This window comes from Molossus molossus, unplaced genomic scaffold, assembly GCF_014108415.1.
Source record: "Molossus molossus isolate mMolMol1 unplaced genomic scaffold, mMolMol1.p scaffold_m16_p_16, whole genome shotgun sequence".
In the NCBI taxonomy this organism is placed as follows: Eukaryota; Metazoa; Chordata; class Mammalia; order Chiroptera; family Molossidae; genus Molossus; species Molossus molossus.
The window spans coordinates 2279379-2293220 of NW_023425351.1; the positions used below are offsets into that span (position 1 = coordinate 2279379).

At 51.4% G+C, this 13842-nt stretch overlaps 1 protein-coding gene across 10 annotated transcripts; it reads left to right on the forward strand.

The window, feature by feature from the left end:
* Positions 1-17: 17 nt before the first annotated feature.
* On the forward strand, positions 18-12635 carry CA2 (carbonic anhydrase 2). Of its 10 annotated transcripts, none has more exons than XM_036264483.1 (9): positions 53-188; positions 1196-1393; positions 1740-1838; positions 6159-6236; positions 7513-7631; positions 8096-8188; positions 9537-9599; positions 10611-10766; positions 11878-12635. In XM_036264483.1, the coding sequence occupies exons 1-9, from the start codon at positions 155-157 to the stop codon at positions 11995-11997; spliced, it is 960 nt and encodes a 319-aa protein (XP_036120376.1). In that variant the 5' UTR covers positions 53-154; the 3' UTR covers positions 11998-12635. The 10 variants fall into 10 exon arrangements, with proteins under 10 accessions (XP_036120378.1, XP_036120376.1, XP_036120377.1 ...); XM_036264490.1 differs by lacking the exons at positions 53-188; positions 1196-1393 and adding exons at positions 5475-5765; positions 7868-7945 and having other exon boundaries at positions 1739-1838; positions 6062-6236; XM_036264485.1 differs by lacking the exon at positions 8096-8188 and having other exon boundaries at positions 18-188.
* The last annotated feature ends 1207 nt before the right edge of the window (positions 12636-13842 follow it).

Sequence of the window (13842 nt, forward strand, 5' to 3'; positions counted from 1 at the left end):
GGTCCGCCCGGGCCCCCACCCCGGCCGCCCCCAGCATCAACTTGGCGGAAGCCTATAAAAGCCAGTGCCGGCACGACAGCGGACACTCCGTGCCGGACCCGAGCAGCCGCCGCTGGACCCGCGCCAACTCCTGCCTGCCTGACCCGCCGCCACCATGTCCCACCACTGGGGATACGACCCGGACAACGGTGAGTGCGCGGGCGGCCCGGCTCTGCACCTGGGTGGCCGTGGGCGCCGGATCGTGCGGCCCAGGTGCCCCGGCGGGGTACCCATCGCCCCAGCCCGGACCCCATGCGCGTGGCGCCCGCGCCCGGCCTGCCCGCTGCCCGAAATCCCCGCGTCCGCAGCGCACAGGGCCGGAGGGAGGTGCAGTCTTGGCGTGAGGCGCCAGGACGGTCCTTCCCGAGTTCCCGAGCCAGAGGCCCTCCTGCCTGGACCTAGGAGAAGAGAAACTAGGTTGCACAGGGTAATGTTAGATCAGAGGAAGTAGGGGCCTCGCACCCCCGCACCCCATCCTCAGCGCCACCTGTGGTGAAGGCTCTCGCACCACCTGTCCCGGGCATTTCCGGCGGTTTGAATCCTTTCGCTGATCTCTGAGTTCACCCTTCATCTCCAGACCCTCATGTCAGGGGTCACAGGAACCCGGCTTTACCGGTCACGGATCCGATCAGCGGCAAGATGCATCTTTGGGGGGTTGGGACGTCCTGGGCTGTGGGGATCTTGGCTGTCTGAGCCGTGACTGCCCTCCATACAGCAGCAGGACACACGCTGTCCTGAACCGCTGGGATGTCCGAAGGGAGCTCCCATGTCCCAGATCCTATATCCCAGATCCCATGTCCCAGATCCCAGCCATCGGCCTGCCTTGTGTCTGCCCATTGCCCTGGCTGCGTGTTGGTGAAATGGCATGAAAATAGTGAATAATTGTAGGGCAGTCACCGTGGAATTGGAGCTCACCGTCTGCTCTAAGAACTTTCCCCGTGGGGATGCCAGTTCTCGCAACAGTCTCTACAGGGAGACGTCAGTATTAACCCATAAGAGAAATGGAGAAACTGAGGCACGAGTGTTTCCCTGCCCCCTCCCAGGTTATTCAGCTCAGTGGTGCTGCCAAAATGGGAACCAAGCATCACTGCCCTTTCCTAGGGGTGTGGGTGTGCCCGTCCCCACACTGGGGCTCACAGGTCCCTTCTCAACCCAGGACCGGAGCACTGGCACAAGGACTTTCCCATCGCCAAGGGCAACCGCCAGTCCCCTGTTGACATCGACACCAAAGCAGCAGCTCATGACCCCAAGCTGAAGCCCCTGAGCATTTGCTATGAGCAGGCGACATCGAAGAGAATCGTCAACAACGGCCACGCTTTCAACGTAGAGTTTGATGACTCCCAGGACACAGCAGGTCAGTGTTTAAAGAATAACTGGAGGCTCTTACTCAGAAGCCATTTCCCAGCGGAACAAGGGGACTCCTTCTCTGCCCTGGAAGAACCACTTTGGGGACCATCACAGGTGCCAGGTGTGGAGGGGCAGGCTGATGACCTTGAAGTGACCTGATGTTGTTTCTCCCTGAAACAGTTCTGGTTACCTATAGGGCATTAAGAAACTGAAATATGCCTCTGAAAAGTCACAGAAGGCAGGGTCCCCTGGCAGGAAAGACCTGCAGTGATGAATTTTGCAAAATTGGAACTTTTAAGTTGTTTCTCATGTCGATGTTTCTCTCTCTCTCCCTTTCTCTCTCTCTCTAAAAGTCAGTGGAAACATGTCTTCGGTGAGGATTTTAAAAAAGAAAAGAAAGAAGTCACCAAAATTCTTGGAAACAACATTTCTGAGCATTTTCTGGGCACTGGGTGGGTGAGATAAAGGTGGCAGTATGTCTGAGGCCATCCAGAAGTTCACTGCCCAGTGAAAATGGGTTAGATTAGAGCTGGTGGATATATTTGGCCCATTACTGACAAAACCAATTACCATCATCTGTTTGTAATGAGCTGTTTACAGGACGCACATGGAATGCTTTGTTTTTCCCTGTTTAGACATAGAACAACTCATCCAGACACGTAGCGGCCTGGTTGTGTTTATTGCCGGTGCCCTGTTTTCCTGAGTGCTGGTCTCTGAAGGTCACTGGAGGCTGCTCTGGGCACACGAGGTTTGGGGCTGTGGGACTTGGGACAAGATGAGGAAAAGCATTCAATGGTGTTGTTAAAATGGTGCGACAATGACCTATATACTAATATATCAAATAAGTGTAATCATGGCCATTATGATTACATTGGCTATTCCTTTTCAGTACTTATCCAATATATTCAGTTTTGGGGAAAAAAATCTTCCTAACCCCTTCCCCTTTTATAATTTTTGTGATGCTGGCTTTCAAAATAGTGATTTTGGAAGATCATTCAATAGAGGATATTGCAGAGATGATATGAGCAATGTTTACAACCTGTGCCCTGGGTCACCTCATCCAGTACACAGGCACACTCACACACATGTGCACTCACGCACACGTGTACACATGGATACACACGCATTCTGGCAGAGCATTGTGGTTTACCAGACTGAGTATCAGAGTTGGTTAGTGGCAGACGTCCCCTGGAGACACTCCTGTGGGGCTCTGCTGTGTCGCCTTCCCAAGCATGCCTCCCACTCTGAAGAAACAGTGCTCTGATTATTAAGTTAAATGGGAGGGAAACAATTTCTCTCCTTCACGCATTTAGATTATAATAGGAAGATGCAAAGGTTTTGGAGGTATAGTACATAGAGAGAGGATGCTATAAAACTTTATATTTAGTTATTAAAAATCAAAGCAAAGCAAGTCAGCTACTTTAGTCTGTAGCTGTCAGCTTGTTTTTTAAAGAGACAATGTGCATTCAATGTTGCCAATGAAATCATTGTTTTCCATGTGTATACCAGTTACGTACCTCCCTGGATGCTATAAAGAATCCACTATCAAGTTATGTGCCAACTGAATGCTTCAAGTCTTCTTTGGAACAATGAGAAAACAATGAGATAAACTGTGTCAATAATATGTATTTTTTCGGGAAAGTGGATCAGCATTTAGTCTGGAGCCTAGACTGGGGTCAGACGCCCCTGGGTTCAGGCTGTAGCCCATTGGCCCCAGGAAGCGCAGTAACCCGACCTCTCGAAGTTCTTGCTTTCTCACCTGTGGGACTGGAGGCAGGGTAGTGTCCACCACAAGGAAAGAGAGTGTTTGCTGAGCTCTGAGATGACCCCCCATCACTCGAAGGTGCTTTAACATTTTATTTGTCCATGTATCTGGACGTCTCATTTACATGAAAGCATGTACTGATTTCAATGTTCAGGTAGCAATGTGTCTGCCACGCACCTGTCACTCTCTGGTGGCTTTCCAGCTCATTTTCTGCTTCTCCGGTGAGGAGCACATGTATTATTAAAGTGGCAGCCACGTTCAGACTGTGAAACGTGGAAACCGAGTGGTTTCATTTAGGCAGGGGCTCAAACCCACGCTTTAGAGACACATGTGGGCCTCACTTGGTTCTTATTTTTAAATCCTCGCAAACACAGTGACAGGCCAGGTGAGCCAGGCACCCCGCGGGCAGGCCAGAGACGGGGCTCCTGTCCTGGATCCGGTGCGTCTCGTAGGCAGGCGGGAAGTAATGGGCTGGGACGGTCACCTTGATAAGTGCAACAGGGAAGTCTTTCAGGACTGTGGGAACAGGGAGGCCTAGGAGCAGGCCCGGGCCAGGAAAGGCTTGCCAGGGCAGTGGGGCTGATGCCGAGGCTTGGAGGGGACCCCAGGCAAAGGAAGCAGGCAGGACCCTGACTTGGGACAGCACAGAGCCTGCCCTGCCCGGGCGAGGAGGCACTGGCCCGGGCACGAGGGGCAGAAACACCTGCTCCTTACACGGAGACTCCTTAGTAACTGTCCAAACTCTGCAGCATCTCCAGCTGTTTTGCTCAAACATGGAAGCATGTTTTCTCTGGAGCACAGAATGTGTTACATACTGACGTTCAGGGAAAACACACCCACAGAGTGAGCAACAAGCCACGTGAGCGTTCGTTCCGCACAGAGAAAACTCTTCAGGCTTTTTGTTAAAGGATCTAGACTCTCAGGTTAGAAGGAACTCGAGAGAACCTCTTAAAATAAACATGAAGAAACGGACACAGGGTGTAAGGAGCCTGCTGGTTATGTCCCTCCCCATCTATGGGACTGAGCCTACACAGCAGTCACTTAGAAAGGGAAATGGAATGAAATCATCAAAAAATAATCATAGTTGACGGTCAGTGTGTACATATCTTTTCAAAATACCAACATGCTTTTCTGTACACTTAAGTCTCAAAATAATTTATCCTTTGGTCACTCAAAATTTTTAAGTCAACAGGTTAACATCTCTTTTTATTAGAAGTTATTTTTGTTTTAATGTTTTTATTGACATTTTTAGAGAGAGAGGAAGGGAGAGAGAGAAATATCGGTGTGAGAGAGAAACTTTGATCGGCTGCCTCCTGCACACTCCCCACTGGGGATCAAGCCCACAACATGGGCATGTGCCCTGACCGGGAATCAAACCAGGACCTCTCAGTCCATGGGACAATACTGAGCCACACTGGCCGAGCTGTTAGAAGTTATTATTATGGCGTTAACATTTTAAATATCTCTTGCCACTTATTTTGTACTTTAAACCCTTAAGTTAATTTCCTTTTCTCCCCTCACCAAGGTTTCAGTCTTCTAGAACTTCTCATAGATCCAGCTGTTCAAATACATCCTAAATGTTCTTATACCCAAACCTGACAACTTGGGAATCAGGAGCTGAGCAGGCAGAGTTATTGCTATGGACGTAATAGGGTATACTAGAAGCCTGGGTTAACGCCCTCATCAAGCTTTTAAATTCCTTTAAAAAATAAACCACCTTAAATTAATTTAAAAAATTAGTTAATCCTGTTAGGTTGTTTTTTGTTTTTTTTTAATTTTTAAAAAACAACTCTTCCTGCTTGAGCTCTTCTTACCAGCTTTATCTGAGAGAAAAGAATAGTGGTCAAAATGACTGATTCCTGCCAACTCTTCAGTTTTATGAACGAGTTTAACACTCTGCACAGTTTGAGGCAGATAGCGCTGAAGACCACAGCCCGGGTGGCTGGGTAACCCACAGACGCTCTCGTCATGTCTGCTGCTTTAGAAATTGGAATGTTTCTTATCTGTTTATAGGTCAAGAGAGAAGGAAGGCAGCTGAGTTCTCCTGGGCTCGGTGCCGCAGGCTGTGGTCTGGGTGATCGCTAGGTCCAGCTCGCCTTTCAGGAATTTGCTTTTGAAGCTTTTAAACAGTCTTAGGTTGAAAGGAAACAGAACCACAGCAAAGGGAAGGCTCGTTGTGCAGACTGTCCTGGTGTGAGCCGGACCCTGACCCTGCAACACTGACCAACACTCGAGTTAGGTTCATGTCCAACGTGTTTCTTTCTTATTCGTGTATAATTGTCATGACCTGGGGTCTGGAAACTTCTGTTCTCTCCCACTGTAGTTGTGTTCACTGGAGTCCGAGTGACAGCTAACACTTCACTCCTTCGAGAGAAGTGGAACGTGGGCGTTGTTTCCTCCGATTTGTCTTCATGATGTTCGTCGTCTTACCTTTAGTAGAGGCCACAGTTCCTGGCCACAGCCCAGAAACCCAGACAGGAAGGCGTGACTCGGCCGTCTCCCAGCTGCTCCCGGAGACGCTGGGCACCTGCTGGAAATGCTGTTTTCAGCGGACTGACTTACTGCACTGACAGGAAACCCCCTGACATTTTAATCTTCAACCAAAGATAATTGGGTTAGTTTATTTGTATTTTGGGTCTTAGAGAGATTATTGACAGCCACTGGGATCTGTTACTCGGATGTGTCTTATATTCAGTAGTAATAAGGTTATTTGGAAGAAAGAAATTCAAAAATGTTAAATTTTCAGTTTTTAATGTGCGTAGGTGGTTTGATTTATTGCAATAGGACTGGCGTGAATGTCTTGATTTTCACAGATAACCTGTACTTTACGCAATTTTCCCACATAATCTGCCTAGGAGCACAGATTGGTCCATAAAATACTTGGTGGTTGTTTGTGTTTCATGTATTTAGTTGGTGATCATGAAAATGAAAACTGGCTACAGCTCTTGGTGTCGAGACTTGGATTTCAATTTGATTGAACGCCCTGTCTGCTTGTCCATCCCCTCAGCGCACGTTTCTGTGATGATGGATTGTCGCCCGTCAGAGCCCCCACCGCATGTCTTCATTTTACAGAGAAAAAAATGCAGTCAGTAATTCCTGCCACTTTTAAAACCTATTTTTGCGTTCAGAAAACAGTTCCCATTTTAAATTGGGGAAGTTAGACAGGGACCTGTGGCAGCCAAAGTGAGTCAGTAAACAGGCTGACCCAGAGGGTGGCATCTGCTTGCTGTCTTTGAACCAGATGTCGTCACTCCCGCTTCTCGGATACAAAGAGTTGCTGCCTCTATCTGACTACACTTCATGTTAAGAATTTTTGAGAAATAACCACCTAGTTCAAGGAACAGAAATGCTACTTTTGATAGCAATTAAACTTTAAGAATATAATACTCTTTCTTTCTTTTTAATCCTCACCCGAGGATATTTTTGCATTTTTCTTCAGATAGTGTGGGAGGGAGACGGAGAGAGGGAGAGAGGGAGAGAGAGAGAAACATCAGTGTGAGAGAGACACATCAACTGGTTGCCTCCTGCATGACCCCAACCAGGGCCAGGGATGAACCGCAACTGAGGTACGTGCCCTTGACTGAAACCGAACCCGCAACTCATTGGTCCACGGGCTGACGCTCCAACCGCTGTACCAAACTGGCCCGGGCTAGAATATAATAATCTTTTAACATTACAACAGGTGATCGATACTTAGTGGAGTAATCAACAAGCAGATGCACCCATTGTACAGATGAGGAATTAAAGTCAGAGAGAGAAAACATTCTAAGGGCACAAAGCTAGTCAGTGGCCTTTGGATTTGGATGGTCATGACTACTAAAGAAATTGAAAAACTCGTGAGGAAAAGGATTTGAGAGCGTTGAGATCAAGAATGCTTCTATTGCAGAAACTCTCAGCTGAGCCGCTGCGGACAGTCCCCGGGCCGAGGGGGGACGGCTCCCACATTTTCCTGAGTGTACAGGAGGCCAGCTCTGGCCAGCAGTACCGGGGAACCTACTTCCTCTGAGTCCCACAGGAGGAATTAATAGCTTCCTCAAAGTTTCCTCTCTGCCCCTGAATCTGTGACCCCAAGGCAAACAGAAGAGGTGTCACTGTGCTCAGAACACAGATGGGAAAAGCATTTGTCCCTCAGGCAGCACACTGAGGGAGACAGTTGCAAAGATTTTGATCAGCGCTGTGGATGAAACCTGAGTCTGGATTTCATTTTCAAAGTGAAAATGTTGTCGCAGGCATAATGCAGAACTATGAAACGGGATTCAAAGGCAGTGTTTATGGTGTGTGTTTTCTGAGCACCTGGATGAGTGTGCATGTGTACACATATGTGTACACACACACATGCATGTATTTGTCTTACCTCCCAGTGCTGAAGGAAGGACCTCTCGCTGACACCTACAGACTGATTCAATTTCACTTTCACTGGGGCTCCTGTGACGGGCAGGGCTCTGAGCACACGGTGGACAAGAAAAAATACTCAGCAGAGGTGAGGTGCCTATCTTCTTTCTGGGAAAAATGCAAAGTGACATTTAGCATTCATTCCCAAAGCTTAATTTTGTAGATTGGACGCGAACCGGAGGAACTGCTTCTGTCACAAAGGGCCCTCCCATTTGCCTGTGGTGTTCTCCCCGCTCCAAGGACAGTGTTGGCGTGGAGTGAATGACTCCAAGGGGGAGACCCTGCTTCTATAGAAATCTGAGACAGAACCTGTGTCTTCCCCAGAATATGCATCTGCTGGTTGTCGATGAAATCACGTGCTAGATGCAGACAGTGGGTCATCAGAATTACGATGAAGGAGAGGTCTCTGTTTGAAACTGCTGCTGCTTTGGAGACCTGAGCTGTGCAGAGCCTGGGGGTTGAGGGTTCAGGGGATCAGGCAGTCGGGGGGTCAGTGGACTTGGGGGGAGGGGTGCCTGCTGGCTTCATGGCTGTGCCTTGTCTCCTGTGCAGCTGCACCTGGTCCACTGGAACACCAAGTATGGGGCCTTCAGCAAGGCTGTGCAGCAGCCCGACGGGCTGGCTGTGCTGGGTGTGTTTCTGAAGGTGAGTGGACGGCCAGATTCTTTCCCGTTCCCAGGAGAGGCGCGACTGGACGGTCCACAGAGGGCCTGGGGACGCCTCTGGCTCACAAGGCTTCCAGGCCCACTCTGCCCCCTGTGGGCCAGTGCGGGGAGGCGGGCTGAGGCGGGCGGAGAGGCCTGCCGTGTTCACTAGGCACTGTTACAGGGGAACGTGAGGACGCACACCTGGCAGGTGGAAGGAAGGCGGCCGAGGCACACCGCCCACGCCTGCCAGTTTGCTTCCTAATTCAGCCTGAAGCTGGACAGTGCTATTTCTTAGTAGATGATTGTGGGGAGACACACTTTCTCTGCCCTCACCAATCTAATCAGCATACCGACATGAGACAAGAGCAAATAAGCAAATTGAATACCTACGTATGTGTGGGAACCCCGCGGACATGGGGGAGTCAGAGAGCCACACAGGAGTGGCCCTGAGGCAGACAGGGAGCATGGGAGTAAGACATCCCAGCCAGCGAGGGCCCAGGTGCCTTGGGGGTGTGACGGTCACTGCATGATAAAAGCAGTCCCTTAATTAGTAGAAATTTGCCCTACAGCTATGTCAGTCGGAGTTATCTCTGGTCATCCCTTAAAGGCAAGGCCTCTAATTCAAATTCTTCTCGGTAGTTAGGGGGAGAGGCAGAAGTTTCTCCTGAGGCTGCAGCTCAAGTTGACTTTAGCTCCAAACAATCTGCTCACCAGAGGCACCTCTGGGGGGACTCATCTGGACCCCCTAATGCTAACTGAAGAGCAGGCTCTGTGGGCTGGAGGACAGGGGCCCCGCACTGGAGAATTTCAGGCAGCGGGGCAGGCAGGTTGAGCTGCCCCAGCTGGAAAGCCAGCGGAGGGCCATCTGGCTGGTGAGTCCTGAGTCCGTGAGATCATCCGAGGCATGGAGCGCATGGGGACTGGGGGCCTCGGGAAAGATGCTGATGGAACGGCCAAAGGAACACGAGGGTCCGGGGATGTGGGGGCAGGAGGCAGAAGGAAAGCCACAGGGGAGACTGTAAAACGAGGGAGGCCCATAGAATCCCACAGCAGACTGAGGTGAGCACTTGACCAGTGGTCTTCCTGGGGCAGCTGGAGGACTTGTGGATGCTGGAGCAGGTCGGGAGGGTCATTTCAGGGGGCGGCAGGGGTAGAAGCCAAGGGTGGCCGTCGATATTCACAGGGAAGTCATAGTGAGGGTACAATCACGCTAAGACTGACACGCCAGGTGGCAAGCGTGGGGTTTGGGTTCACTATTTGCAGAAATGTTATAATACGCTGCCCAGATCCAAACTGGTGTGGTGCCACCCGGAATACAGTGTCTCGTCCCTTGTGTCTTTCTGCAGGTTGGCGATGCTAAACCGGGCCTACAGAAGGTCGTCGACGTGCTGGCTTCCATTAAAACAAAGGTACAGTTGCATTTCCTGCCACCTCCGAGGGTCTGTTTTCCATACCCCACTGGCTATGGACAAGTATTTTGTTCAAATGGAATAGTTTCCATTTGACAAGTGGTGTTTGGGACGTGATTAATAAAGGTAAAATGTATTTAACTCTTTTTTATCCAAAAGTTGACTCACGCGAGTCTGATGTTTAGACTTGTGCTTTAGTATTCCTTCTCTTTCTCCAACCGCCCATGTGCACGAGTCAGGGGCTCGTGATGGGAAGAGGCTGGAAGACCCTCGGGCCGTTACTCCCTCACTCACACAGGCTTTCTTGAGTACCTGCCACGTGCCAGCCCCTCACTACAATGGTGAACACGATGGAGAAGGCCCTGCTTCGTGGAGGCTTTTACTCTGCGACCTCCTCGAATGGGTTTGTCCGTGTTCAGACGCCTCCTACAGCACACTGGGTCGAGGTCCTGGGACATCTGGGTAAATTAACTCCTGCAGGGCCGGGGCAGGTCTGGCTCCAGGAAGCCCATCCTCACACGGAAGCAGCTGTGTCTACTGAAATGCTCACCTGCCGCTTCTACTCGACCCCTTGACCCACAGGATAAACCTGACCTGAAAACACTAAGTCAGTAGGACACCAGCACCTCACACTCACTGCAGCCATGATTCACAATAGCCAAGGCAGGGACACAGCCTACAGGGAACAGACACAGTGTCCACCAGCAAAAGAACAGATACAAAGATGCGAGATAGAGAATAAAACATCACTCAGCCGTGAAAGAATGAAACCTTGCCATTTGGGACACCTGATGGACCTCGAGGTCAGCTCACCGAGTGAGGTCCGGCGGGCTGTCCTGCTCACATCTGCCGGTCCAGACTTCCAAGTCAAACCTCTTCCGCTAAGCCCTTTCTGTTATGTTATCTGGTGAATATGGACCTCTCTCTAAAAATATTATGTTGAGGCTATTATTATGCCGCCTCCACTCCAGTCACGTGACACATCTCACCTGAGTGTTTGCTTGGGGCCAGGGCAAGAGCGCCGCCTTCACCGACTTCGACCCTCGCGGGCTCCTTCCGTCGAGCTTGGACTACTGGACCTACCCCGGCTCGCTGACCACGCCCCCTCTCCTGGAGTGCGTGACCTGGATTGTGCTCAGGGAGCCCATCAGTGTGAGCAGTGAGCAGGTGGGTCCCCCTGACGGGGTGGGGGTGCAGGTGAGGGGCTGTGGCAGGCAGACCTGGGGCCCCCGGCTGTGCACAGGGCCGAGCAGCAGGCCTGCAATGAGCATTGCTTGTTATTGACCACAACCCAAGGCTGCGCAACTGGACAGTGGAGGTCAGGTGAGAGAGGGTCTGTCCCCTAATCAATGCTTTCTGATGAACACTGGGAAAACAGAGGCCCTGGCCGAAGGGATTTCACGCCCGAGGTTACACGGGATCAGGAGAATCCTCAGCATCCTGACTCTGGCTCTGGCCAAGGCGAGGGTTAGCCACGGAGAAGAGATATCTACCCAAACTCAGGCCACGTGGCTGGAGCAGCCATGACGCACACCTGTCTTCCCAGCCGGGCGGTCCGTGCGGTCAGGCGGCGAGGGCGTGGCAGCCAAGGCAGGTGCCGGCCCCGGCTGGACCCGGACCGAAGCTGACCTTGTGGGGTGGCTATGGGAATGTTACTGAACCAAACAGATCAGGGGAAGACCACTGAGTCCTGGCCACTGACCTTCATTAGACCACGTCTCCAGTAGGGAAAGGGAAGAACCCCTGTGTGAAACCACCTCTGAGAAGTGGGAGACGGGCTAAGGGCTGCCTATGTCCACCACGGGGCCAGGAAACAGGTTTAAAAGGGAATAAAAATCAACCAAGACAGGGACTCAGCGAGCTCCCAGCTCGGGCACATTCCTCCCTGCATTTCCGTGTGTCTGTCTATCTTTCGGCTGCTGGGCTCACAGACGCTGAACCATCCTATCAGCTGCGCACACGCTGTCCTTTATCTTCCCTGGGGCAGAGGACAGAACTGTAATTTGCATTTAGAACTGTTGTTGTTCTTTTATATCTCGGAGGCATTTATAGGCTTTTGATGATAACATCAAAAGGAAAACATCTCCTTAACTGGAAATGTCCCTTCAAACGGCAGCAAGGATTCTGTGTGTTTTATAGAGGCAGACTGTGCGATCCGTGTGTGATCACGTACCTAGTGGGGACGTGGAGCACGTGCCGTGACTGCTGGGGGTGGGCTGCGAGATGGGACCCGGCCTGTGAGTCAGTCCTGCCGAAGCGTCCACGTTTGTTCTTTCAGATGACGAAGTTCCGTCAGCTCAGCTTCAGTGGGGAGGGGGAAGCAGAGAAACCCATGGTGGACAACTGGCGCCCCGCACAGCCCCTGAAAGGCCGGCAGGTCCGGGCGTCCTTCCAGTGAGAGCGTCCCAGGCCCCGTGTCCCGCGGCCAGTCGGGACTCCCTGCCGGCTCGCAATCTACTCCGCGAATCGGACCCTGGCTGCTTGGCGTCCCGAACCTACACCCTCATCTCTCGCCCAGCTTGCTTCCTATTAAAGTGGGGGAGCTGACAGCATTGCTGCGGGCGCTTCGCCCGGCCTGGCCTTTCTGTAGGAGCGTCTCACTCGAGGGAGAGCAGGAGGTGCCCTGACCTGCTCACAGCGCCGGGGTGAGCGCTGCCCCGAAAGCGCGTCTTAAGCAGCAAGAACCGCACTGAGCTCAGATCTTATCCTGAGGTCAACCGAGCGGTGTGATGAAATCAGGCGAAATACTCCCCATTCTGCGTGATGTGAACCCGATGAAGTCAATGTTCCTGACTCCAAGATGTCGTATGAAAGAGAAACTTTAAATTTCTTATATATTTGTAGCAACATTATCTTAACTATGAACTCTGTTGTAATTTAGTGACTTTCGAATTACAGAGGTGTACATGAGATATTATCTGTAAAAATTGTTATAACTATAGTTGTGATACAGAGTATATTTCCATCCAGATAATATATCCTAAGTAAATAAATGCTGTATTTTAGATATATTCTCTAATAAAATCTGGAATTCTCTTTCGGGTGATTGTATTTGATGCTGGGCAGTGGGTAGTGACGGAGGAGCTGATGTGTACTTGATAATTCACATTAATTCATTGTTAGTAATAAACCATCATAGCTGGCTCACTTATGATTGAAGGAGTCTCCACAAAGGAAAATCCTGACGGTCATCTCCTATTTGCATCCAGGGGGACAAGGCAGAACAGACTGAATTAATATACGCCCCCTGACCCTGGCCAGTGGCCCAGTGGTTAGAGCATTGGCCCAGGCACCAAAGGGTCTCAGGTTCGATTCCGCTCAAGGGCACGTAGCTGGGTTGCAGGTTCGATCCCAGCCCCGGTCCGGGCGCTGGTGGGAGACCGCCAGTCAATGCGTCTCTCCTCTCCTTCCCTGCATCCCTCCCCCCTCTCTCAGAATCAATGGAGAAAATGTCCTCAGGTGAGGATTAACAACAGTATATACATGTGCTCCCTGGAAATAAAATAAATGCTGTCTCAGTCTGTTCTGGGTTAAGCAGGTTTGTTGACGTCTTCTCCCCACTCCCACATGGGCCCACGCAGAGGGTGCCTGGGTGACAGGGAGCCAGCCTGGACTTGCACGTGGCCCCCTGGTCCTTGCTGACCTCTGATGTGGCATGGCCGACCGGTGCTGGCCAGGGCCCCTGTGTGTGCTGACCTGTGTCTCACCTGGTCTGGGGGGACCGTAATGAACTTACCCCTGCCGTTGACTCCAGGCGCAGTGCCCTGCCTGCTGCTATCATGAGCCAGAACCTGAGTACTAGGGACGGCAGTCACGGGAAGAGCCCTCCGGGACAGCTGCCTCTTGAGACCAGCTCACGAGTCCTTGCTCCACCTACCATGCAGCTTTGGTTCTGAAAGGGTGGGGCACAGGCACATGGGCATGGCCATCTTCCTCCCGCTCCCTCCCCCTCACACTGGGCCGGAGAGCTGGCTGTCCTTCCTGTAGGACGGAGCGCCCCTCACACAGCGGCATGACCTGGGTGGTCTGGAGCCTCCCGGGCCAGTGAGAGCAGATGACGCACAGAGAGAACTCGGGCTTCACGATGGGTGTGGGGATGGCTGCACAGCAGTGTGAACGGGCTGGGTGCTACGAACTGCACGCTTAAAAGGGTACAACGGTAGAGTGTATCACAGTGTTTACAAAGCCAATGGACATTACTTTTATATTATCCAGCACTTCATGCCACACTCTGCCCGTTGAA